Genomic DNA, 27,173 nt, shown 5'->3' with positions numbered 1-27,173 from the left:
AGCCTGGTCTGGTGGTTGGTGACCCTGCACACAGGAGGGGGTTGAAACTGGATGATCACTGTGGTCCTTTTCAACCGAGGCCATTCTGTGATTCTATGATTCAAGCCGAGGGGAAAGCCGCCTCGTTGTGGGTTTGAGAAGCTGTGGAAACCTCCCGCGCTTCCCTGCAGCCGGCCACGCCGCTGCCCAGCCGCGCCGTACTGCCGTGCCCCACGCCGCTCGCTTTCCATTCCCCGCCCCGTGCCCTCAGCAGTGCCACCAGGGGGCGCTGTCGCCCCGCTCGAGCCCGCCCAGAGCCCACACGCATGCGCGGGGCGGGAAACGCGCTCCCGCGCTGGAGCTGGTCCGGGCCGGGTCGCAGGTAGAGGCTGGGGGCGCGGGCGGCTGTTACAGTGGTTGGGACTGAGGGGAGAGGCGCGCGGTGCGGCTGGGCCAGGGGTCCAGATGCTTTCTGTGGGCGTGCGGTGAGGAGCGGCGGGGTCGGGCGGCTTATGTTCTTCCACGCGGTTAAACTGCCAGTTCCCACCGCCGGCGGGCGGGAGCGGCCTCTGTTGGCGGTGCGGGGTCGGGTCGGCCTCCTCCAGGAGGGAAGAGCTGCAGTTCCTGCCCGAAGTGTGCTGCGTGCTGCAACGGTCGGACAGCAACCTCTGCCGCTGTAATCGCGGCGACCTACAGTGATCTTCCTGAAACTACCGTCCTGTCAGTTCCTGTAGTGCTTGTGAGGTCCACGTTAACTTGGATCGTGGTTATAGGGAGCAGGAATTTAGCCAGGATTTTGCTCTGTTTTCCTTAGCAGACATGAAGGTCATCACTTGCGAGATAGCGTGGCACAACAAGGAGCCTGTGTACAGCTTGGACTTCCAGCACGGAACTGATGGGAAGATCAACCGACTGGCCTCCGCAGGTGTGGACACGGCTGTCCGGGTATGTCTCACACCTCTTCTGTTCTGCTTCCTGGCATAAATAGCATAAAGCATGACACGTACTCTTATCTGAGGTGTTATCTGAGGTATTTTAGGAGCTGATGTGGGCATCGAGGCCATGGGCAATGTCCCAAAAAGGACAATGGATTATGGAGGGTTTGGGCATGAGTCTGATGGGGAGCAGCTGAGGGAGCTGGGGTTGTTCAGTCTGGAGAAGAGGAGGCTCAGGAGAGACCTCATCGCTCTCTACAACCACCTGAGAGGAGGTTGTGGTGAGATGGGGTTGGCCTCTTCTCCCAGGTAGAAGTGACAGGATGAGAGCTAATGGCCTGAAGTTGCACCAGGGGAGGTTCAGATTGGATGTCAGGAGCAATTTTTTCTCAGCAAGAGCAGTGAGGCAGTGGCACAGGCTGCACAGAGAAGTGGTGAAGTCACCATCCCTGGAGGTGTTCAACAGCCATGTGGATGTGGCACTGAGGGACGTGGTTGTTATGCTGACAGTTGGACTAGGTGATCTTAGAGGTCTTTTTCAACCTTAATGGTTCTATGAGTGGAATAGATGTTGAGGGCAAAAGCATGAGGTTGTTCACTTGTAGACAGAATGGCTGTATCTATGCTTACTGCTCTTGGCTAATGCCGAGTGTCAAACTGAATCTTTTAGAAGATGATCTGTGTTTATTGAGAAGTTGGGCTAGGTGATCTTCTGTCAACGGTTTATGGGCTGGTCCGGCCCAGTTCCGTGACCAGCAGGGTGGAGGGATCTGCGGATCCGCGCCTCTGGGAAAGGGGAAGCAGGGGACCCCAAAATACTTGAAAACAACAGCACTGATCTGAGGTGGAACAAATGATTTTACTAAATATAGTATTAGTAAAATACAATGAGAGAGAGAGAGAGAGAGTCTGTTTGAATTGTATAGACCTCACCACAATGCTGGGGTGAGAAGTGCAGTCCAGTTGAGTGACTGAAGTACAGACGGCGAAGTGCAGATGGCGAAGCGCAGGCGGCGAAGCGCAGATAGCGAAGCGCAGACAGCGAAGAGCAGGCGAAGAAGAAGGATCAGGTGACCTTGCTTGGAGTTATATCCCCTTGCTGACCGCAAAGTCTCCTGGGGAAATGTAGTTCTTCTCCGATGGACGAACATTCGGCAGATATCAAACCCCACCCCCAATGCATTACATGATGTTATGGTGTGGAATACTGATGACCAAAAAAATCACAAAACCATGACATTCCACCCCTTATTCTACATCACTACATCATGCTTAACACATGGGATTACAGACTGCACTCCCCCAACATCAAATTCCCTTGTGGTACACACTGAACATCCCCGTTTTTCTGCATCACCCACCAGGTGGACCCATGTCCCTGGGCAAAGACAGTTCCGCGAAGAGGTTTGCCCTTCCCAGAAGCAGGAAAAACCCAAACTGCTTTTCCTAACATGTTCTTTACATGTACTACAGGGACCTTATCTCCCTCTACAATATGTAGGGAGCTGGATTGGGTAGGACCATCTCGACTGATTGATCCTCTGGTGTTAACCAGCCAGGTGGCTTCTGCCAAATGCTTCTCCCAGTGTTTAAATGTTCCGCCACCCATTGCTTTCAACATCGTTTTTAACAACCTGTTGTAGCATTCGATCTTACCAGAGGCTGGTGCATGATAAGGGATATGATAAATCCACTCGATGCCATGTTCTCTGGCCCAAGTATCCACAAGTGAATTTTTAAAATGAGTCCCATTATCTGACTCAATCCTTTCTGGGGTGCCATGTCACCACAGGATTTGCCTCTCCAGACCTAATATGGTGTTTCGGGCGGTAGCATGGGGTACTGCATATGTTTCAAGCCACCCGGTTGTTGCCTCCACCATGGTGAGCACATAATGCTTACCATTGCGAGATCGTGGCAAGGTGATATAATCAACCTGCCATGCCTCCCCATATTTGTACTTTTGCCATCGCCCTTCCTCCCAGAGAGGTTTCATCCTCTTAGCTTGTTTAATGGTGGCGCATGTATCACAGTCATGAATGATTTGTACAATGGCACCCATAGTTAAGTCCACCCCTCGGTCTCTGGCCCATTTGTATGTTGCGTCTCTCCCTTGATGACCTGAGGTCTCATGGGCCCACCGAGCTAGAAATAACTCACCCGTGTTCTGCCAGTCCAGGTCTATTTGAGCCACCTCAATTCTGGCAGCTCGGTCTACCTGATGGTTATTTCGCTGATCTTCTGTAGCTCTACTCTTGGGCACATGAGCATCTACATGACGCACCTTTATAACCATATTTTTTGTTCGGGTAGCAATATCTTTCCATAGGTCAGCAGCCCAAATAGGCTTGCCCTTTCTTTGCCAATTATTTTGCTCCCACTGCTGTAACCACCCCCATAAGGCATTTGCTACCATCCATGAATCAGTGTAAAGATAGAGCATTGGCCACCTCTCCCGTTCAGCGACATCTAAGGCCAGTTGGACAGCCTTTACCTCTGCAAATTGGCTCGATTCTCCTTTCCCTTCGGTGGCCTCTGCAACTTGTCGTGTGGGGCTCCACACAGCAGCTTTCCATCTGCGATGCTTTCCCACAATACGACACGATCCATCTGTGAACAGGGCATATTTCTTTTCATTCTCTGGTAGTTCATTGTATGGTGGGGCCTCTTTAGCACGTGATACTTCTTCTCCTGGTGGTGTTCCAAACTTTTTACCTTCAGGCCAGTCCATGATGACTTCTAGGATTCCTGGACGGCTGAGGTTCCCCATCCGTGCTCGTTGTGTAATCAACGCAACCCACTTACTCCAAGTGGCATCAGTAGCATGATGGGTGGAAGGAACCTTTCCCTTGAACATCCAGTTCAACACTGGCAGTCGAGGTGCCAGAAGGAGCTGTGTTTCAGTACCGACTACTTCGGAAGCAGCCCGAACCCCCTCATAAGCAGCTAAGATCTCCTTTTCAGTTGGAGTGTAGCCCTCCTCTGACCCCCTGTAGGCTCGACTCCAGAATCCCAAGGGTCGGCCTCGGGTCTCTCCTGAGGCTCTTTGCCACAAACTCAAAGTGGGGCCTTTCTCTCCAGCAGCAGTGTAGAGGATGTTCTTCACATCCTGTTCCATCCGTACTGGCCCCAGGGCCACAGCACGGGCTATCTCTTGTTTAATCTGCTCAAAAGCCTGCTGCTGCTCAGGACCCCACACAGAATCATTCTTCCGTGTCACCTGATAAAGTGGGCTTACAATGAGGCTGTAGTTTGGAACATGCATTCTCCAAAAACCCACTACGCCCAGAAACGATTGTGTCTCTTATTAGTGGGGGGAGACATGGCAGTGATTTTGTCGATCACATCTGTCGGGATGTGACGACGGCCATCTTGCCACTTTATGCCTAGGAACTGAATTTCCTGGGCAGGTCCTTTCACTTTGCTTCGCTTAATAGCAAAACCAGCACGGAGAAGGATCTGGATTATTTGCTCTCCTTTCTCAAAAACTTCCTTTGCTGTGTTGCCCCACACAATGATGTCATCAATGTACTGTAAGTGCTCAGGAGCACCTCCCTGTTCCAGTGCAGCTTGGATCAACCCATGACAAATAGTTGGACTATGTTTCCACCCCTGGGGCAAACGGTTCCAGGTATACTGAATGCCCCTCCATGTGAAAGCGAACTGTGGCCTACATTCTTTGGCCAAAGGAACGGAGAAAAAGGCGTTAGCAATGTCAATGGTGGCATACCACTTAGCTGCTTTTGACTCCAGTTCGTATTGGAGTTCTAACATGTCTGGCACAGCAGCACTCAATGAGGGTGTGACTTCATTCAGGCCACGGTAGTCCACCGTCAGCCTCCATTCTCCACTGGCTTTACGCACTGGCCATATGGGGCTGTTAAAGGGCGAGTGAGTTTTGTTGATCACTCCCTGATTCTCTAATTGATGAATTAACTTCTGAATGGGGAGCAAGGAATCCCTGTTGGTGCGATACTGCCGTCTGTGCACCGTTTTTGTAGCTGTCGGTACCTGTTGCTCTTCCACTCGTAGCAACCCCACAACAGACGGATCTTCTGATAGGCCAGGCAGAACAGACAACTGCTTAACACCTTCTGTGTCTACAGCAGCTATTCCAAAGGCCCATCGATACCCTTTGGGATCCTTAAAATATCCCCTTCTGAGGTAATCGATACCGAGTATACATGGAGCCCCTGGGCCAGTCACAATAGGGTGCTTTTGCCAGTCTTTACCAGTGAGGCTGATTTCGGCCTCCAACATAGTCAGTTCTTGGGAACCTCCTGTCACCCCATGAATATAAATTGATTTTGTCCCTTGGTGACTCGAGGGCATTAGAGTGCACTGTGCACCAGTATCCACCAGGGCCTTATATTTCTGTGGTTCTGATGTACCAGGCCATCTAATCCACACAGTCCAATAAACTCTATTATCCCTTTCCCACCCCTGGCTGGGGGCAGGGCCCCTCTATTTGTTACCTCTGTTGTCTGCAGCAACTGGAGCAATCACCTTTCTGGAGAAGTTCACCGTGGTGGTTGATTTGTCTTGTAACTCTTTTACCCTTGCTCGAAGGGCAGGAGTAGGTTGCTTATGCCACTTCTTCATATCTTCTCCATGGTCGCGTAGGTAATGCCACAAGGCAAAACGTGACGTGGTCTTACTGTTGTCACTTGTTCGAGCAGGAGGACATCTTCTTTTGATAGCTGAGACGTTGGATGACACTGACTGGGAGGAAATCAAGTTGGCTAGCCCCTCAAGTAGGCTGTTTTGGGAATTCTGTTCCTCATTGGATGTATCTGTTACCACCATGTATTCATCGGCATCAGGCATAATTGATAGTTTATCTATTATATCTTCTTGTTTGTTCTCCATTCTGTCCAGCTTTTCAGCTACTTTTTCAATGGCTGAAACACAAGCTCGTAGAGGGCTTAAATGTAACTCAAAGTCTTGAAGCTTATTAACCAACTCATTTATAAGGGGTCTTCTTTCCCCTCTGCCATACATAGCTGCAAATGTACCGGCGTACCTTTCTGGTGCAGTCTTTGTGAATGTACGCCACATATTTGGTGTACACCTGGCTCTCTCAGGATCATGCTCTTGGTCTGGCTCATCAGGAATGAAATCGGGGCTATGTAGTGTTTCCACCACAGCACATTCTCTCAAATAACGGATGCCTTCTTCCAAATCAGCCCATTTCTTCTTCTCGGGCATCAGATCATCTTTGAAGGGGTATCTTTCTCTTACAGCTAACAACATCCTCTTCCAGAGGGTGAAGGCCTGGTTCTGGCATGTACTAATACCTCTGTCAATGGCTGAGTCCCTAGCAATGCCACCCAGTTGGCGAGCTTCTCTACTATCTAGCCACACACTGTTGGCCCCATTGTCCCAGCATCGAAGTAACCAAGTAGCAATAGGCTCATTTGGGTGGCGTGAGAAGTCTTTTCTCAGACTTCGAATTTCATTCATTTTCAGAGATCGATCCACAAAGGTAACAATATCTTGCTCACCTCTTGCTCTTCCAGGACTTCTTGCCCTTGTAGGTGTTGGTGACCGTGGTCTTACTGGGGGCCCCTCCCCTGGACTCAGAGGTGCTTCTCTCGGACCTTGGAGCCACTCCTCTGGACCTCTTTCCTCCTCTTTCTTCTCTTCTAACTGAGTCGAGATTCGCTTTGTTTTCCATCCTCTTACAGGGGCAGCTGACATCGATTGTGGTGCCTCTTGTGGTTGATCAGGTTGGTCGGTTCCAATGCTCTCATCCTCCAGTTCAGCTTGGAGCTTGTTTTTCAATTATGACAGTATCTAGCTCAGATTGGAGGGTGTGTTGTTGAGATTGAAGATTGTTGAGTTTGGATTGCAGGGAGTCTCTTTCAATTCGGAGGGCATCTCTCTCAGATCGGAGGTTTTTCCTCTGGAGCAGGAGACTCTCTCGCTCATTTTGAACTGTTTCCCTGAGACTCTCCCTTTCAATTTCAGAAGCTCTCTCTCTCTCCAGGATAGTATTGAATAAGGCCCGATAAGCATTAGCCAGGCCCCAAATCATATGTGCCTCCTCAGAACTGCCTAAGCCGCAACATTCCTGCCTTAAATAGCTGTTTAGACTCTCAGGGTCTTTCAGGTGTTCTGGAGTAAAGTTCCATGAGACTGAAGATTTCCATTTGTCTAAAGTCTTTCCCAGACCTTTCCACACTCCCTGCCACTCAGTATTCTCTGGTTTTGGGGAGGACATCCTCAAAATATAATAAATACTAATACTGAGCAAAATGATGAGCAAAGTCTCCTGGGGAAATGTAGTTCTTCTCCGACGGACGAACATTCGGCAGATATCAAACCCCACTCCCAATGCATTACATGATGTTATAGTGTGGAATACTGATGACCAAAAAAATCATAAAACCATGACATCTTCAAAGTTCCCTTCCAAGCCCTGTGATTCTGCAATTAAGTAGTAACCCCAAATTTATGGCATCATCTTATGAGTTAATGACAAACAACTGGTTTTCGTTCCTTTGTGTTCATCACAGTTGATCTTCGTCTGCCTGTTTTGTAAGCTGTCAGCACTGTGGGATCTTTCCACATGCCTTTTCAGTATTCTCCATGTACAGCTCTCAGAAATGGTTTTCCGTTGGTGTTAGCAAGCTGTGTTAATCAGCTGTTCTTTTTTGAGAGTCATTTCTGAAAATAACGATTGATTGCGTAGCCTGAGCCACAAAATAAGTGGCTATCAGATTCACCACTGCAAAATCAAGCAGTTGTTTTCTTTCTTATAAATTCTTATTGGCCATGAGGACTGTCCCAGTCATTCAGTATCACTTGTTTTTTCTAATAGCCTTAGCGTGCGTTGGAAAACTGTGGGAAATCAAGAGCACTGAATGAGCCATATTATTTTTTCATTGCATGTTAGTCAACTCCTTAAATAAAGTTAATGGCCTGGCGAGGCAGAGTTTTCATTGCAGACAAATATAGTTGACTCAAATGTGTTGTTGCTTTTCTAACAGCTTCTCAGTACGGAAGGTAGATACAGTGCTCAGAGTTTTTCTGAGTACTGCTTGAGCACTTCTGAAATGCTTGCCTCCCTTTTTATTGGATCCAAAACTGCAGTATAGTTAGGTTTCCCATCAGTGCTGGGCTGTTCAGTTCATGTTTGAGTTCCTTTATGTCTCTTCATCCTGGTGATGTGCAGTAAAACAGAAGGCTTGTTTAATCAAAATTCTTCTCTCAAACTCATTCTGGTATGATGACAGATTCCAAGCCAAGAGTCTTCATGTGCTCCTTGGGAATGGACTGGAGGGCAATGAATTCATGCAGGTTTTCTGCGATGTGTGTTTATCTTTCTGTCTATTTATCTATCTTTGCTTAAAATTTTACATTTTAATTATCTTTTGGGTCTATTTATATTCTGTCATTCTTCTGTCATCTGATATGTGTGAATAAATCAAGAGTGTTGCAAGAGAGTCTTGTTATATGTGTGATAAGCAGGAAAACAGAAATAATAAGGTTGTTTTTTTTTTTATTACTCCCGCATTTCCTTTTGAATAGGTAAATGTTCTGTTTTAGCAGAGGATCTGCAGTACAAAGAGCAAATCTGTCTTTACAGTGGGGTGCATTTTGATTGGATCCATGCATGTTCCTTAGGATCCTCAACGTGATATTTTGTGAAATATTATACTTTCATATGTGTTTTGTAACGAATTATCATGAATTGTAACTGTGATATGTGTCTGGCTGGACTGCCTCTTTCTTTTGGAAGTACTAAGTGGGATTCATGTCATGAAAAATTAGGAGTTAATTCCAGTAGTCCAAACAAAACTTTTCCTCAGAGGCAAATTGAGGTTTAGGTTAGACATAAAGTAGAATTTTTTCTCTCAGAGTGGTCAGGCACTGGAATGGCTGCCCAGGGAGGTGGTGGAGTCGCCGTCCCTGGCAGTGTTCAAGAGGCGTCTGGATGAGGAGCTACGAGATGTGGTTTAGTGCTTGTGGTAGCAGTGGTAATGGGAGGATGGTTGGACCAGATGGTCTTGTAGCTCCTTTCCAACCTTGTGATTCTATGATTCTATGATTCTGTGATTCTATGCTTCAGTGCTGTTGCAGCTGTAGCTCAAAGAGGGAAAATTTGTGGTACTGCTGCAGCTTTACCTGTGGAAGTTTCAGATGGTAAGTTCAGAATGATGGTCCAAGGAGTAAACTGTGAACTCTTGTGAGACGTGTAGATTATACCTTGTTTCCAAAAACTACCCGCAGTGCTTTTGTAACTAGATCTGGAAAGTGGAAAAAGGACCGGATGGAAAAGCTATTGTGGAATTCTTGTCCAATCTCGCCCGCCATACCAAAGCAGTAAATGTCGTGCGCTTCTCTCCCAATGGTGAAGTCCTTGCATCTGGTGGAGATGGTGAGTAACAGTGCTCAGTGGTGCTGATGAAAAGAAGCTCTGTTTGTGCATTTGGTGAGTGAAGGGGAAAAAGTGAACGTATGGACTTGTTCATACCTTCTCATGATTTCAGTTTCGGATTCCTATGTGCCCTCTGGCTGTAAGCAGTAAATGCCTGTCATGCAGTTAGTTTTTATGTAACTTACTGCTGGCTGTGAGTCTGAGAAGGAGGGGAGATTGAATGGATTGCCTAGTGTCGCAGGGAAGCTGCGGTTGAATCTCTACGTTTCTTCCTGTCTCTCCAGGGTGATGTAGTTTCTTCAGTCCCAGTAAGGACAGCAATAGGTGGGCGTATGTCCTGTGAGACAGAGCTGAGTGTTACCTTCTGCACTAGAAGATTTTCAAGAAGCATGACATACAGAACCATAGCCAGCTCTAATCCAAAGCAAACTGAAAGTTAAATTGATAATTGCAGGACTAGGAGAAATGGTTCTAAGTTGAGGGAGGGAAGATTTAGGTTGGATGTCAGGGGAAAGTTCTTTACTATGAGGGTGGTGAGGTGCTGGAACAGGCTGCCCAGAGAGGCTGTGGATGCCACATCCCTGGAGGTGTTCAAGGCCAGGTTGGATGGGGCCCTGGGCAGCCTGGTCTAGTATTAAATGGGGAGGTTGGTGGCTCTGCCTATGGTAGGAGGGCTGGAGATTCATGATCCTTGAGGTCCCTTCCAACCCAGGCCATTCTGTGATTATACACTGTACTCTCATTTTACTCTTGGGAATCTGCTTTTTTTAATTAAAGCATTATGCAAAAAAATAAAAGGGTAAGGCAGTGTAGGAACATCTCTTCCCCAGTGCAAGTTAAGGTCTGTTCTTCATGTATCATATGTGAGATGATTGTAACATTAAACTAAATATAATGTGTTAGCAAACAAGTGGAAAAGAAGCTTCATATTATTTCTTGTCCAGATGCTGTTATTTTATTATGGAAGCTGAATGATAGCAAAGAATTGGAACCACTGGCTTTTCAGGATGAAGATGAAGCTCAGCTTAACAAGGAGAACTGGACAGTTGTTAAAACTTTAAGGTATTTTAATATTTTTGAGATGTTTTTCTATTCAGTGTTTTTTGATTCCACAGTGAATTTTATCATTTAGTACAGTCTTTTGTTCAGTGATTTTAGGACTTCCAACACTCTCTAAAATTTGCTTACTGTGAGTTCATCTTTTTATTGTCTTTAATTTCTTTGTTTTGATACAGGGCCAACCTGCATCTTCTGTTACAGCATTTATGTGACATAAAGAATTTGCATGGCATAGCTGTTGTGCTCTGAAATTGGTTCCTAAGATTTGCAATCACTTGAACTTTAATGCCTGTATATAAGTAAATGTAAAGTTTTATTTGTTAGCTTCGTAGTGCAGATTTTGATCATTATTAAAATAAAAAACATCAGTAGCTGAAATAGTTTGGGCAGATTTGCCAGATAGAAGCTGTGAGGCTGGAGGAGTCTTTTCCAACTAGTTCTTTTAAATAGTTGAAAATCTTCTACACTGGACAGCTTTTGTTTCAAACCATGTTGTAATTAATAAGATAGACACACTTTGCCTGCAGAGACCACGTAAGTATTGCTGACAGTGGCTAAGGCATCAAACCACTGCTGGTTTGCAGTTGCAGTACTGTCTGTGGTGTTCTGTTCTCACTCTCAGCAGAAGATTGCAAGAAATGGGTGGTTCTGCAATCTGCAGTAGTTTTTTATGAGATGTATATTTGTTTTGCTTTCTGTGTAGCATCTGTTAAGTTTTACTTTCTGTCTATACTGCCAAAATCATTCAAAATTTACACTTGTTTACAAAACATAAGTAACTATTGCTATCCATAACCAATACATTCCTTGCAACTATTGAGATTTCTGTGAGAACAGTTTCAGATGTGCTCGTGAGGTTGCATAAAACACCAGCATGATCCTTAGTAACATTAACTTCTTAAAGCAAACAGAGCCAATCCCCCTCCCCTAAATTTAGTGTTGCAAATATTCATTACCGAAGCTCCCACCCTATATAATAAACATTCAAACTACAAGCAATATGCATAGCTTTTGATGAAGCCTTTCTGGGTGGTTCTCAATATTTTTAAACATTTGTTCAGCTACATCGAATCAAACCTAGTTTTCTGTATTTCTACTGCATATGCATCTTTGTTTACTGTTTTTCTGAAACCCCTAAGTATGCAGGAAAGTCTTTATGAAAAGAGACATTTATTGCATGTGAAAAAAGAAATGTTAAAGAAACCTACATTGAGTAGAAGGAGGATGTGCTTTATAAAACATTTTAATGCCTCTGAGTATGGAAATTCTATAGAAGCTGAAAATCGTGCTGTTCCTTTTCTTCAACAGTTGTTTATTTCTCTCTTTGATTATTTTTTTTTAACCCCAAAACATGTACAGCTGTTACATTTACATGTACCTGTTTGCCTTAATAATCAGTTCCTTTGCTGGCTTCTAGAGGCCACTTAGAAGATGTGTATGATATTTGTTGGACTTCAGATGGGAATTACATGGCGTCTGCCTCTGTAGATAACACGGCTATCATGTGGGATGTCATTAAAGGTAAGCACTGTGTTTTAGCCATTGTGGCTCCACCCTTGATGGAAGTATCCCCAAGTATTTACCAAAGTAATTAAGCACATCTTTATTCAGTGAGAGAACAGTCAACTTAGTTGGTAGATTTCTGGAACTGTGAGGCATATACTCCAGCATATAAAGATACCTTCAGATCAGCAAAGTTTTTGCACACAAGTAATCACTTCAGATTACTTGGAAAGCGAATGTTATCCTTTCTTCCCACCTCCCTCAAGCTCGTACTCACCCCACGCTTCCCAGCAAGCAAACAAAACTTGACTGGTATCATGTAACTACCTCAGCTAAGCACAGAAGAATGCAGAAGGCTTCTTTTTTTTCAGGTGTGACACTTTTTTATGCTTTGTTCAGCAAAACACTTTTGTTCATGCTCATCCCACTGCTGTGGGATTGCTCATATTCTCCAAGAAAAGCCCTGTAGAGGTTGGGCCAGTGCAGAATATTTTGGACACTGCAGTTTCCAGCTGTGTGTATATAGCTGCCAGTAACCAGCTAGGCTAGGTTCCTTGACAGGAGTTTAATATTTTCTGATTAGCAATGTGATCATTGCTTTCACTTCTGATTTCATGTGGAAATAGTTGACTTTCCTTAAGTATAACTTACATGGATGTTCAATTAGACGTGTGTGTGCTCAGAGTGTAAGTTCGTGCATGGGTATTGTTACCAGATGCCACCTTAATTTTTGATAAAAATGCTGAATGTCCTTCCATTCTTACTGCTTGCTTTTACCATGAAATTACTGCTGTGGAGGAAATTTGTGTCTTCTAGGCAGTGTCAGAACTAGTAAGTCAGAAGTAAGAGGCCAGTACTGGAAAATGTAGGACTTGTGGTTGAGGTTGTAGGTACACAAAAGTAAAGAGTTTCAAGGAGAGCTTGACCCCGGCTAAAAGATTGCATAGTTAAGGAAAAAACAAAAAACAAACAAAAAAAAACCTGACTGAATGAAAATTAATTAAAAAATCCAGAGGGCTGTTTAGTACAAAGACAACATCACTGGCTTATTGTGTAAGTACAAACTTGGAAACTCACAGAACATCCTGGAGAAGTACAGTTAGGTGCTCACTTTCTTCTTATGCTCTTAGGCATCTATTGTTGTTGGGCACCGAAAACAGGGACTTTCAGACCAGAAGGACTTCTGGAATTTGCAGCCTGGCCTCAACCCTGTGTTATCTTTTCGAAGAGCTGTGTCTTTGAAACAAAACAAGACCGTGCTGTTAGAAGTTCATATCCGACAGTTAAAATGAAATATTTTATGAGAATTACAAGTAACTTTACCTCATCCTAGCACTTTGGATTTGTGCCACTCCACTGTAGAAGGGTTGGAGAGTTCGTGCTTTCATGATAGATTTAGTTGTGAAAGAATGAGTTAGCACTGCTGTAGAAGCGTTTCTGAAAGCTGTGTGAGTAAATGATCAGTCAGTGAGCGTGCAGTGCCTTTTTTCAGTGCCTGCTTGGTGGAGGAAGTGAGTTTCTACAGGCCTGGAACCTAGCTATCTCTAGCCCCACCTGAATGTTACATTTTAATGCTGGAATTTCTGACTTCTCATACACCCCAAATCAGTTAACTATTGAAAAGTATTTCAGAATTTCGTTAGAAGTTTTTTATCTACATCAGAAAAATTTTGATATGCTTTTTAGTTTTGAAGTGTGCTCATTTGATGCCTGAACCAAGCTGCTTATCTGAGTTAGTTCACAGGGAACAGCTCTTGAATTGGCATTGCCAATTGGCTGCAACTAGCTGTTTTATTTCTAGAATGTACCTGTTTCCAGCATTCTTGTCAGGTACCACCAGGATAGATATGCATGTTCAAAAGATTATTTGTTTACATTTTAAAACATTCTACTTTGCTTTATTTCTGAAATGAATAAATGTTTTTAAAGCACATTTGAATTCAGAATTTGGGAACTGTTTGTAATTTCAGGACAGAAGGTTTCAATATTAAATGAACACAAGAGTTATGTCCAAGGAATAACCTGGGATCCTCTAGGCCAGTACATTGCAACTCTGAGTTGTGATAGGTGAGCTGTTGCTCTAAGTGTTTTGCCTTGATGTTTTCTTCTTAAACATACTTTTAACTCATGCTCAGATATGTTATAAATGTGACTTTTATGTGGGCTCAGATTGTTCTGTAAGAAAGCTGAGATGAAGCAACGTGCTAAGTTAGTTAGCTTTATGGCTGTGGTAAGTGATTCCTGAGGTATGAGTGTCTTTTCTAAGTGGCAAATAAGCTTATGCAGCCTTTCGAAGAAAATTGTCTTTAGGCAATAAGTTTTCATGCCATTAGTCATTAGAGATACCAGATGCATCTTAAAGAGATTGCTGCATTCTCTGATTGTCAGTGATCTAGTAAGTCCATCCTTATCAATACAGTTTACAGAAAGATATGAGCAGGTTAAGTAATCAGTTAAAATGTTTTTCCATTGATACCTTTCTTTTGCCCTCTTGCTCCCTCCCTGTCCCCAGGAGTTTTGTAAGTGAAGTCATTGGGAAAGCAAATGCACACTTCATAAAAGTTGGGGCTTGTCAGAACTTTGCAGTTCAGCTTAAACTGTTGAGGGCATGTGTGCTGCTCTGAAGGGATTGCAGCTGGCTAATAAATGCGTGCCATCTGGCACCCGTTGCAGAGAAAATTGCTGTGATAGTGCAGAAGTAGTTTTGATTTAAGATTTGCAATAGGCTCTGAGAAATGATGAGTTAATGACTACTGGTTCATTATGAGCCTCTGTCTTCGGATAACCACTTATGAGAAATTTGTCTGCTTTTACTAAAACGAACAGCAGCAAAATGTGAGTAATAGAGTGATGCACAAGTTTTTCTTGGAGTCAAGTCACAAGCTAAAGCATGAACTAATCTGAATAGAGGAAGTCTCCTACCTCCTCAAGTTTCAGGCACTTCTGCAAGGTTGGCAAATATCTAGCTCAGCAAGAGTCCAACAGGAGCTTGGACTGGATGTTCAGCAACCTGGAGTAGAGAGATTTCCTCCACTTTTGCCAGGCCAGCTTAGCTGTGTGGCACCCAGAGCTTGTTGTTCCACAGCTGCCTCAAACCAACTGCTGGATGCCACAGCATCACCTATTTTCTCCTCCTTACTCTGTCAGGACTCTATGGAGCTGTTTCAGCAAATCAAATTGATCTTTTGTTAGGTTAGTTCTCTGCTAGCCTAACAAACCAGTGTAACCAAGCAAAGGTTTCAGTGGATGTCAGAGCTGGCAGAAAAGACAGGACTTGTAGACCAGCCCTTAGATTTGCTTTGGCTACTTGCTGTTTTAGGGAGATGAAGTCAGCAGAGCTCAAACATTCTCTGTGGTGTTACACTCCAGTTTTCATTTATTCCTAAGAAAACTCATTGAAGGCCCCAAAATGTAGCTAATGGTGAGATGAGTTCCCACGTCACAGGAGCATAGTGGCCACTGCAGCACAGGTAGGAATGGCATGGCTGTTTGCTATCCATTAAATTCCTTTATGAACACGTGTGCTGGTACTTTGGAAACATGATTGAGTCAAATAGTTGTCAGTGGCTAATTGGTTGCGTAGCCATAAAAAATATAGCTTTTCTAGTGGTCTCTCATGAATGGAGTTAAAACTTTTGTGTTTGTCACTTAGTTTTCTTATATTTGGCAGTCCTGACCAAAAAGTGAAGTGTTGTAACACTGTGTGAAACCTGGGGTGAAAGGACACTGTGAAAGCTAATTGTATGCTCTACTACGTAGGGTTCTGCGGGTATACAACACGCAAACCAAGCGTGTGGCATTCAATGTTACCAAGATGCCATCTGAGTCAGGAGCTGAAGGAGAGGTATGTTGTTTCTGTTATTAATGGTACTGTAGAACGTGCTGGGTGCTATTCTATATCAGTTACTCTGTTCCCTGCAAGCAGAGGAGCATTTTCCATTCAAATAATCCACACATCACCTATTTCTGTCTCTGTCTCACCTTTGTGTTTTACATATTTTTTCCTGTGCCATTTTAGAAGCGATCAACAGAAAACATTGCCTGCTGCTCTTGATCTTTCAGCAAGTTCAGCTGAGTAAAGTCATAACACTGTGCATTTTGTGCGCAGTAATAACACTAACATTTGGTAAACGTTAGAAGTAGTGTGGAAAAAAATTGTATGCATGTGAATTTTAACAGACTGGAAACTTGTCTGTCAGATAGTGGCTGTATGTTTATTGACGGATAAAACATCGCATTAATACTTGCAGTGCAGCAGTCTGAAATTTGCAACCAATTCTTAGGAAAAATGGGATTAGAATTTCCTACATTTTTACTGATTTGTTGAAGAGAACCCAAAAAATTTTTTTTTTCTTTCCCCAAGTTAGTTCAAAGTGATACTAAAATAACAATTCCAAGCTGGTTTTTCAATTTCTTTTATTTATATTTTTTAAACATTTGTAACAATTGCTGTAGTGACAGAAGGAGAGGTTTGAGAGAGGGCTCTTTGCCATTATAAAAGTTCTACTTAAACCTCTACTTAAAGAGTTAAAATTAAATGCCTGTGGAACAAGCTTTTACACTGACTGCTACATAATGTTGTTCTGCAGGTTATGAGTCCTTGATTACTGGTCTAATGTGACTACTCTTAGAGTGTTTTGATTAGTTGAAGAGGGATTAGGGCCTATTTTTCTTAGCTGTAAAGAGTTAATAGCAAAGAGAGAAAATGAGTTTGAAGGAGCTGTGTTTTTTTAAAATATTTGCCTTTTATTTTAAAAGTTCCAAGAGGATGGGTTGTACAACCAGGTGATTTTTTTTCTCACTTGAATTCCTGCTGACATATTCACGGCACATGTAATAGTCAAGATTTCAATGTTACAGGCTAAGAGCTATCGGATGTTTCATGATGACAGCATGAAGTCATTTTTCCGCAGACTCAGTTTTACTCCTGATGGTTCCTTACTGCTCACTCCAGGTATGTGAGAAGAACATATGCTATCAAGTGCATTGTTTATACTTGAAGCGTGCATAAAGATTGCTTTTCAGACTAGTGGGGAGGGTTATTTATCTGAATGATGCCATTCCTCATTTATCATCTTCCCCTTGAAGGAAATAGAGGCTCCACAATACGTTTTCATTAATGGCTCAGAACTTCAATTTTCTCTGTGATAAAAAATGATATTTATGGCATTTTTCTTAACTGAAACATGGAAATGGCAACATTTTCTGTTAAAATAGAAATGAGGGGTTATTATTTTCTTTTGACTGTCAGGTCTCGCTTTGTTTGTATTCTTTCTTAAAAACATTATGCAGTTATAGTAAAAATAACATTGCAAGGAGAGAATCAGTTTGCCCTGCAGTTAAGCACAGCATTTATAGATGTCAGGCAACATAAAAAAGAAGCTTTGAGTGGGAATTATATAAGGGGAACACAAACAGCGTTAAATAAATATTTAGGATGCCTTTTTAAGTTGTATTCAAGTTGCACAGCTCTTGCCCAACTAAATGACAAGTTTAATTCTCGAGAAGTAAAATGTTTATAGACATAAAGTGTACAGTCAGTACCTTTTGATTTGATGAGTAATGCTTTTGCCTTTATTTTTGCAGCTGGCTGTGTTGAATCAGGAGAAAATGTGACAAACACCACATATGTTTTCTCCAGAAATAATCTTAAAAGGTAGAGTTCAATAAGATGTCAATATTATTTTATTAAAAAACAAAATAATACTAATGAAATGCTATTTTCTGAAATACTTATTCTTAAAGGCCCATGGGTCATCTGCCCTGTCCAGGAAAGGCAACTCTGGCTGTTCGCTGCTGCCCAGTCTACTTTGAGTTGAGACGAGCACTTAATAAAGGTACTGCAAATCCTTCAGGGAGTATGATTTTTACAGCAAATATGTGAAAAGGCCTGTGTGACTGTTTATTTTCAGGCCATACAATTTTATGCCCCAGCCTTTTAACATTCCATTAAGATAGTGTTGTACCACATCTTAGAAGCTGTTTCCTGATTCTAAGACCCTGAATTTACCTCAAGTACCTCGTGAGTAGCTTTTGAAATAGTAGATGAATGCCTTACTTGGCACCGTAGGCTACAAAAATAATTCTTAGTACTTTCCTTTAACTTTTAACCATTCTGTTTGGGGGGGAAGGAAAAATGTAAATAACTTGGCTTTGCACTAAAGGGGCAATGCAATGAAATATTTTCTTTTAGTCTCAACTATGCACATCACAGAAGCACCACAGAGTTAGTGTAGTTTGCAACACCCTTTGATGTTTATTCAGGGAAGCCAAACCAGAAGGAATGCTGATCTCTGATCAGAATGGGAATTCTGAGGAGGGGAAGAGTGGTATGAAGTTGCATGAGAACTTACCTGGAGATTGAATTTTAGCCTTCTTATGAGCCCTGTGGGGCAGGAGTGTTTATATTTTAACCAGACTGGTTGTGTTCTGCTGAAAAGGCAGAGTTTTGCTCATTTCAAGCAGGAGTGAAATAAAACCTCTTTCTTTAGAGGATTAGTGTGCAGTATTCCTTAGAGGGCTTAGAGATAATGTGTTGTGTTCTGTATTTCCATCATAATATTTAGATCCAGTGCTATTCTGTGGCAAGGAGGTAAGTGTCAGCTGTCATGCTCTGTAGCTCTAAATGCAGTGGTGAGTTTCTGCAGCACGCTCCTAGAGAAGTGAAAATGCGGTAGTCCAGAAATCTGTAAGTGCAAGTACATGTTAATGGCCTGCCTCTTACACTGCATTGCTTCCATAATCACAGAAGTGAACAGGAGACCTGTATTCTAGGAATTTTGGAAAGTAGCTAGCTAGCGGTCCAGTGGAAAGCGGAATAATCTGTCCTTACAATGAAACCATGCTGGAAGCAAAAGGCTAGTTAGAAGCTGGAAACCAAGATATATTTCGTACGAGACATACAGAATGTAATGTGCAGGCATAAATTTGGGGTGACTTTGATTTAATGTATATCCTAGGAGTTGTCTCTTTAAACTTTGGTGCGTAATTATGTTGAAAAACATGAACTGGGAAGTAACAGACTTTGCAAAACAAAATATGAGCAACCTGAATGACCTGAACTTCTGTCTTCTCTCTGAGACGGTAGAACCTGTGGACAATGGAAATGTTAATGCTTGCCATTAAACTTTACATTTTATAGCCTTGCTATTTTCTCAGTCATTATTTGATGAACAATTAAATCTCTATTTGGATAACGACTAACTAGTGCAGTTACTACCCTGCACTGAATACAAGAGAGAATTCTCAGTGTTTCCATTTGTTTGCATTATAGATGAAATCAGTCAGAAATCATCGCCCGCTCTATTGAATCTACCCTATCGATTGGTGTTTGCTGTTGCTTCAGAAGATTCTGTGCTTTTTTATGACACTGAGCAGTCTTTCCCTTTTGGTTATGTTTCTAACATACATTATCACACCCTCAGTGACATTTCATGGTAGGTCATTGTTAGATTCTTAAGATTTGTTGTGTTGGGGAGAACGTCCTGTTTTTGTGTTGAAGCTTTGCACTGCATCTGGTGTCCTGCTTTATTTTTGAGTTTCATTCATGACGCATCTTTGGTCACTGTCATTGCAATATCTGGACAGCAAGTCATCTTGTTTGCTCTGTAAAGTGGAGAATTACAGTTCTTTGATCAGCTGGGAACCAAGGTGCCAGCAGCCAAAGGACAAGCAGGTGGCATTTGTACAGATACATGCACAATAAAGAGCCCATTGTCCAGGGGGTGTAAGTGGTAACAGTGATGTTATTTGAGATTACCAAGGTTATCTTTGAGTTTAGGTATCTGTATTGTGGCCAAATAATGCTTTATCTGTATAATTCTTCATGGTGGCTCTTCATGCATAGTAGCTAATCTGGCTTGATGTAGGAAGTCAGAACCGGAGCTGGAAACTGAAGTCAAGTCTCTGCAGTCAGAATAATCCCTCTGCTGGATTGGGCTTGTTAGGCTTTTCTGACCCATATTTCTAAACTGAAGAGCATGTGGACACTTCTTTTTTTAGAAGTTATAATTGATGCTCAGAAACTGAAAATCATTGTGTAACACGAGAAGGGGAATGGAAGAAAGTACAAGCACAACATCACTGATTAAAATGGGCACCAAGCCCCTGTCCTTGTGAACACCACAGTGATTCTGAGCATGGCTTCTACTTAGCCTGGGGGTCATAACTAGAGAGCTTAAATTGCTCTTCTGGTCTGGATGTGCAGAGTTCAGCAATATTTCTGAAACTGTGGCTGAAGATATGGACCATATTGTGTCCCAGGTCAGATGGATGTAGTTTCTGGTAGCAGCACACTACCACTAATCATTGGCATGGCCAGAGAGATTAAATCAGGTGTGAAGGCAAGATGTGAAGATCTTTTGTTCTTTTGAATTGGATGTTTTTTCACTTGACTGCAGTTTTACTTAGATGTATGTGTGTACTGGGGGAGGGGAAGAAGTACAGACGAGTACAGTGTATGTTATATATGGAGGTGAGTTGGGATTGAAGAAAGAAGTTTTCACCTTTCCCCTTAATGGAAAAAAATTCCAAATAGGTCCAGTGATGGAGCCTTTCTTGCTATTTCTTCTACGGATGGGTACTGTTCGTTTGTTACCTTTGAGAAGGATGAACTGGGAATACCACTGAAGGAAAAGCCTCAAATAAATGTCAGGACTTCTGGTGCAACAGAGAAGAAAGTGAAGAAGAGTCAACCACACAAAGTCATTTCCCCAGGCTCGAGGCTGACAGAGGGAACTCCTCTGAGCACTCCCACTCTCCAACCTAAAACGCCTGTAGCTGCTGCTAAGGACTTGCCTTTCACACCTGTTGGCATAAAAAATGTTCCAGTCTCATCTTCAGAGGAGAGGAAAATCAGCCAGCCAGCCAGCCAGAGTTCTAAAGGAAACCAGCCCAGGAGGATTACTCTCAACACTTTACAAGCGTGGAGCAAGACGCCAAGGTGAGATTTATATTGCCATTTGCAGTCATAAATATGAAGGCCAAGACAAGCTGTGCTTGTACTACATTTAAAGGTTTGAGGTTTACATATAAATTCCTGGTCTTGACCTGGAACTTTTTGTTCTAGTTGTGCTGCAACTATAAGGTCAAAATGTCTTTAAAATCCTAAATGTAACTCTCATATTTCTGTCTAAAACGTGAGGCAGTAGCAAAGTTTACCTGGCTCTTAAGCCTTGTTGAAATGGCAGACACAGTTGTCTGTTTTTATGTCCCACTTTCTAGAAAGATGATGCCTTCAGCTGACAGGGAATATTATGAAACCCTTCTGACAAGAAGTATTTCGAGAAGTGAAGAACCAGATGAATGGGTCTTAAAGCACTGCCTGAAGATGTTCCATAGGGTGAAGATTTAGATGTTTTCAGAAATTGCCTGTGATTCAAGTATTGATTGTTGCACATTCTGCAATATTGTCACAGAGCCTGCAATGTAAGATCCTGAGCTGATACACACACAATTAGAAGTCTAGACATTGTCAGCAAAGAAAGGCTAATTTTATGATTTAGGAGCCTATTGGTATTTCTCGAAGGAATAAATCGATTACTAGGTAGCTAGGGAAGAGGTGGTCATTGAGAAAGCAGGTTCTGGGTTTCATTGTCAGCTGCAAAGAGCAGTCTTAGAGAAGGTGATTGCAGGATGATGGCTTTCTGTACATCAATGATCATGTGTACAAGGACTAACAAATGAAGGGCTAACTAGAGAGTCGAAAGTGACTGATGTCTGGAGGGCAGGGTGTCTGGAGCTAGTTAATCTTGAGAAATAAGCTATATTTTATCATATCAGCTAATTATACCATAAGTGTCTTTGTGTAGTAGCATGCATGGTGCTGCCTGTAAGATCTGTTTTTTAGTAGATCAGTTAATCCTCTGCCACTTTTCTTATTTTGTAAGTGTCATCCACAAGATGTGATGTAAAGAAATATTTTATTTTGTTGTTGTTGTGCTGGCTTGGTTTGTTTATTTTTAAAAGCACACTTCAATGATCAAAAGAATCCTCTAGAGTTCTATCAGTCAAAAGTGTTAATGTTGTGGATGGGGCTAGACCAGGAATAAGTAACCTGTTGCAGTGGAATTGGAAGCCTTAGCAGGTGTCAAGAAACAGGTTAAATTCTTTGCCTTTTCAGCCAGTCTTTGCTTTAAAATATTTGACCAAAATAACATACTCTGTAGGATTATTTCAAATACAACATATGAAAAAGTATTTTGTTGTGGAAAAAGATAAATAAAAAGATGTGTAGTTGTATTCAAAGAACTTCTGAAAACGTCCTACTTGGCATATCAAAGAAGATAGTATGTTTAGTAACATATTTCCAAACAAGACCTAAATTTAAATTACTGTGTGTCAAATAAATCTTCAAATAAAGTAATTGAACTGTTTCTTCTCTTTCAAAGGAGAATAAACTTGGTATCACTGAAGCCAGAAACACCAGCCTCAGTATATACAGACACGGTTCCTGTGCCTGCTTCCTCAGAACAGGAACATGGTAAGTTTTTGTGCTGCATCTTAATATCCAGCAAAATTTTTTGCCAGTCTTTTTTTCCATTATAAACTTCTATTACAAGCCATAAAGATCTCAAATCAAGCACAGATGTAAAAGTAGTTGCAGATTGTAAAGCTTCTTCATTATGTAGGTGTGTTTGAAAGGTGCTTTTGACTACATGAAGTGTGTTGTTCTCACTGCAGTTGTCTCAGTTGCTCATGTGACAGTATGTTACAGCAGTTCAATAATAATGGTACCATTGACTGACATTTGAAACACTGCAGAGTAAACTTACTTGTTCTGCAGATCACACAGGTAGGTTTTAAAGACACCTGAAGCTTGTTTCAGGTGCTGGACTCTCAAACCAGTTTCTCGAGTATTTAATTGTTCATGAATCAACAGACCAATGACTTTTATTTGCTTGTTTCAGAGAGGCCATTACCATCTGATGACAGTCTTCAAAATTCCCCAGCATCTAAACGTCCTAGAACTGAGGAAATGCCTCTTTCTGTGTCTGCTGAAGATCAGATCGGCTGCAAACCAAACAAATAACAGCTGGTTTCTTAGAAGACTCTTCAATCTGAACACAGTGCGGCCGTATCTTTCTGCAAATGATAAATCCTCAATTCCTGATTAAAGTACTGTATGAGTATTTGACATAGTGCTGTGAGTAGTCTGGCAGCAGTAGACAGTTTTCAGGAATGTAGCTTTACGGAAGAGGAAATAACTCTGAAGTGTCTTCAAAGTGTGGATCTATTTCTTGAAGACTGCGTTCTTCGATGCTGCAGTTCAAGGAAATCATGCAAATTTGGCTATCAAAAAGCTAACCTAATTGTTCACTAGGTCACTAACCTAAGTGTTTCCATCTGAATTTCCTGAGTTGGTGTTTATAATGGATCGTGTCCTCCAGCAGCCTGTCTGGCAAGTAAATAGAATTTCTCAGGAATTGGGTTCATTCTGATTTGATGTTGCTTAAGGAAAATGAAGAAACAAAATACCTGAAGCTGTTTCACTGGGGCAGTTGGCTTAGTTGACTTAGTTGACTTGGCATTGTAGCAGTGTGCTGAATAATCAGTGCTCTCCTGTACCTGTGGAATGGAAGCAAACCTTCTTATGCTCTGAATGTGGCAGCATGCAGTGTGGCTGATACTGAAATAGAAATCAGAAGCTAGAACAGCAAAAAAAACAGAAAGCAGAAGGAAGACATTTTCTGAAGACCTGTTATAAGCATTAAGCAGTGGAAGAAGCTTCTTCACTGAACAAGGAAGTGTCTATATTTACAAAAATGAAGACATGAGATTTTCCTGAGGCACCAAGATTTGAATTTGTACATTGAAAGTGCACAAAAAGCTTTCCCCAGTTCTTTTTTTATAACTCAAATTGTTTTGGCCAACAAAATAAAACATGAATCCAATGCATGTTACACTTTTAAAATCTGATTTATTTAATATTTCCTATAATTAAACTATGACCTACAATTGGAAACCACTGCTCTGAATTTTATCTGGTGTGTGAAGACTCCAGAAGTAGAGTGCTCAGCCACAGCATTCCAAGCCTATCCATTTCATTAGTTTTGTTTAATATCAGGTATTTATTTTTGAGAAGATAATACTTAAAATGTAAATAGTTATTCTAGTAAATAGTTATATCTAGTTAACGATACCATGTAGACAAAAAATTCTCTTGTGATTTAGTCCATACTTTTCTGTCATGAAGTTCTGAGACGCATGGGAGGGGAAAGCGAGAATGGGTATTAAATCTCTTCGATTTCCCTGGATTTGATTGTTTTTAAGGTGTCTAATTAGTGTTTGTTTTCTGTCATTCTCAAAGTATATAAATGCATCAGACATGCAGAAATAGAAATGTTTGAAAAGTGTTTCATAAAAATTCCACAAAGAAATGCTTACAGATACCTATCCCCCAAAAAGTTTCAGGCGAATAGAAATATGTTAACTACAATCAAACTTCAACAGGAGTTAATAGGAACTAACTGTATTTTTCTTTAAACCACTGAGATGAGGGTAGAACTTTACTAGACCTAGCCAAACCTGGGATTTCTTACAGACAGGAGTGAAAAGTCTGTTACCAAGTGAAGTTACATCTGAAACAGTTTTTTTCCCTGAAATCTGTAGAAATAAAATTCGTAGAGATCTGAATTGTTAGCTAAAAAGCAAATATTTGTAACTAACACAGTAATGCATTTGTGGGAGTTCTTTTTTTTTTTTTTTTTTTTTTTTTTTTGTTTTCTTACAAAATGCATTTTGTCATGAGCTTCTTTCTGTTGAAAGCTGTAAGATTGAATATGTTATTTTAGTGTTAATGACATAACAGGCCTTTGTGCTCTTTGAATGTAATTACTTACCAGAGTATTAGTCTTCGTTTCATGCCACACACATTCTGGTAACATCCACATTTGTTTATATAGTTGCTAGCCTATTTTCTCACTGCCTTGCGATGCAATTGGATTGGTAGATTTATTGACACTTTCACTGCTTCCATTTGGAGATTATTTCCACATCATCATCTCTGTCATAACGTTACCTGGTATTTTTTCTTTCCTAATAAGGACTCCTTTCATTAGTTTTAGTTTTTCTTCTGCTACTATAATTTCGCACTTCCCTTTTCTATTCATTCTCTGTTAGTTATGTTCTACTCTGTTGTTAAGAGGCAACAAATCAGTTTTAAACTTGGGAACTGCAGAACTCTTCACTGGGTGTCCAGAACCTGCACCCAGTCAAAAATATTTTGTAGTTGTATATATCAGTACCCTCGCAGCAAATCCCCTCAAAGACCAAATAAACAGGATTTTGATACCGATTTGTGTTCTCTGAGGTGAAAGTAGCATGATCTTCTGTACCTGTTGGGCCACGATGCACAGGGATTACTGAGTAGGTGTCCCTGTTCACTGCAGGGATGTTGGACCAGATAGCCTTGAAGGGTCTCTTCCAACTCGAAATGGTGTTGCTGCTGTGCCTGCTTCATGACCATCCCCATCTCTTGGCGCTGATTCATCTGCCTTTTTACTGTAAGACTGTTTCTGCTTCAGTCGGGTGATGAGCTTCCAGAGGCATTCCAAGGAGCTGCTTGTCACAAGGAAAGAAACCATCATCTTTTTTTTTTACTGCTACTTGCAAGATTGTCATCATCCATCAAGAGAGCAAATTTTATTTGCCTGTTTCTCTGTGGACTCCTAGCAAAAAGTTATGGCTCTTTTTCTGAAGCCCAGTCTCCACACCATGTGGGCAGCAGCAGGAGTACCAACTTCTGCCAGCTCAGTCAGGGACTCTTCCATAGCAAATATCTACCTTACAGGAGATACACGTTCTGTTTATGTTGTGACTTCAGGGTCGCTTGAGACCATAGGAAATCTTAGCAGACACTTTGATCTATTTCTTTTGATCTATTTCTATTTTCTAATGAAAGGACTTGACACGCAGGCTTCTATCAGACAGATTGCTTACCGAGAGCGCCAGAGATTCTGTGGATAAAAAGAACCTTCAAACCTTGGAATCACCTCAGATATTCTTCAGACAAAACCCCTGTAGGAGCAATCACGAACCATATAGTTCTGTTGTTGCCTCTCCTGCTTTTCTTGCTGTAAAGGCAGACATCTCTCAGGCACTGGTCTTCCTAATTAGTCACATAAGGCTTTTGGACTCTGGGTGTTTGTAATGCCTTGCAGTCCTTTCGACTTGTGCTTGGGAGTTCCCTCCATAAGAGTTTACTAGGACTTAGCATGCACATTTCAGTAAAATCATTAACTCCTTCCCACTATGGAGGAATTGCCCATTAACCCCTGGGGCTTAAGCTATCCCATGCATTTTGAGAATGAGGAAGGCCATAATAAGAGCCTTCAAACTGTGTTGGGTCTTGATGTCAAATGGAATGGTCGTCTTTCTTCAGAGGCTATAAAGGCAGGTTATGTACTCTTGACAGAATATGTCCTGAAACTTCCAAGATGAAGCCACTTCTGATGGAGCAAAAACTGTGTTGAGTGGAGTTTTTTTTCTGATGAAATGTAATCTTCCTTTGGATGCTACTCAAGCAACCACGTAGAGATTTCTTAAATGTTATGTTACAGGAAAGGCATCAGAACTGTTGCCATTTTCAGTAGAAGCAGTGCCACCGTTGCTTTCCGTGTGAAGGATTCAGAGCTTCTTTCTCCAAGTAAATTTAACCACATACATTTTTCAGCCTGTTTGACACTGTGGAGACCACAGGTGGAGTGCTGCATCCAGTTCTGGCCTCTCCAGAAATATGGAGGTCTTGGAGGAACCCTCATGAAAGGCCACTAAGATGATGAAGGGGTCTGGAGCATCTCCCTATGAGGAAAAGTTGAGAGAGCTAGGACTGTTCAACCTACAGAAGAGATGGGTTGTGGGGATCTCATCAGTGCCTATAAATACCTGGAAGGAGGTTGTTAAGAAGATGGAGCCAGACTCTTCAGTGGTGCCAGTGAGAGGATAAGAGACAACGGGCGCAAGCTGGAACAAAGTTTTCCTTTCTCAGTTACATGTACCTTAACTGACCTTTTAAAAGGTCATCTTTATGTCTCAATTCTGTATATTATTTTATTTTAAATGTGTCTATGTAATCATTTACCAATGTCAGAAGAAAAAAAAAAAGTTCTTTGTTCTTTTGATCTATTTTGATCTATGTGCCCTTTTTTCTTTTGTTGACGAGTAATTGTTTAGTTGTACAAAGTTCAGCCCGTGGCTCTAAAAAGCCCTAGCTGCAGCTCGAAGTGAGATGTAAAAACGAAGCGCAGAGTGCCCACTAGATGCCGCTGTTCTAACAGGATTCCTCCTCTTGCGGTTATGGCGGAGAGTGATCCAGG

The 27,173-nt window shown here is 42.0% G+C and overlaps 1 protein-coding gene across 3 annotated transcripts; it reads left to right on the top strand.

Moving 5' to 3' along the window:
* The first annotated feature begins 298 nt into the window (after positions 1–298).
* On the top strand, positions 299–24,540 carry CHAF1B (chromatin assembly factor 1 subunit B). 3 transcript variants are annotated; one of them, XM_042868446.1, is made up of 14 exons: positions 299–361; positions 797–924; positions 9,165–9,297; positions 10,242–10,359; positions 11,774–11,877; positions 13,830–13,926; positions 15,619–15,703; positions 16,720–16,813; positions 17,446–17,515; positions 17,605–17,696; positions 19,133–19,295; positions 20,396–20,800; positions 22,248–22,339; positions 22,767–24,540. In XM_042868446.1, the coding sequence occupies exons 2-14, from the start codon at positions 799–801 to the stop codon at positions 22,886–22,888; spliced, it is 1,701 nt and encodes a 566-aa protein (XP_042724380.1). In that variant the 5' UTR covers positions 299–361; positions 797–798; the 3' UTR covers positions 22,889–24,540. The 3 variants fall into 3 exon arrangements, with proteins under 3 accessions (XP_042724380.1, XP_042724379.1, XP_042724381.1); XM_042868445.1 differs by having other exon boundaries at positions 316–361; positions 794–924; XM_042868447.1 differs by lacking the exon at positions 299–361 and adding an exon at positions 618–699.
* The last annotated feature ends 2,633 nt before the right edge of the window (positions 24,541–27,173 follow it).

This window comes from Lagopus leucura, unplaced genomic scaffold, assembly GCF_019238085.1.
Source record: "Lagopus leucura isolate 7727_CA_CO unplaced genomic scaffold, USGS_WTPT01 Super-Scaffold_100001, whole genome shotgun sequence".
In the NCBI taxonomy this organism is placed as follows: Eukaryota; Metazoa; Chordata; class Aves; order Galliformes; family Phasianidae; genus Lagopus; species Lagopus leucura.
This window is presented reverse-complemented; position numbering and strand designations above follow the sequence as displayed.

Bases quoted from the DNA above. Each gene is read 5' to 3' on its own strand.
- CHAF1B (XM_042868446.1), top strand. From the start codon at position 799: ATGAAGGTCATCACTTGCGAGATAGCGTGGCACAACAAGGAGCCTGTG. The intron at 10,360-11,773 runs GTATTTTAATAT...GCTGGCTTCTAG, and splicing joins ACAGTTGTTAAAACTTTAAG to AGGCCACTTAGAAGATGTGT. The intron at 17,697-19,132 runs GTACTGCAAATC...TTTGCATTATAG, and splicing joins GAGACGAGCACTTAATAAAG to ATGAAATCAGTCAGAAATCA.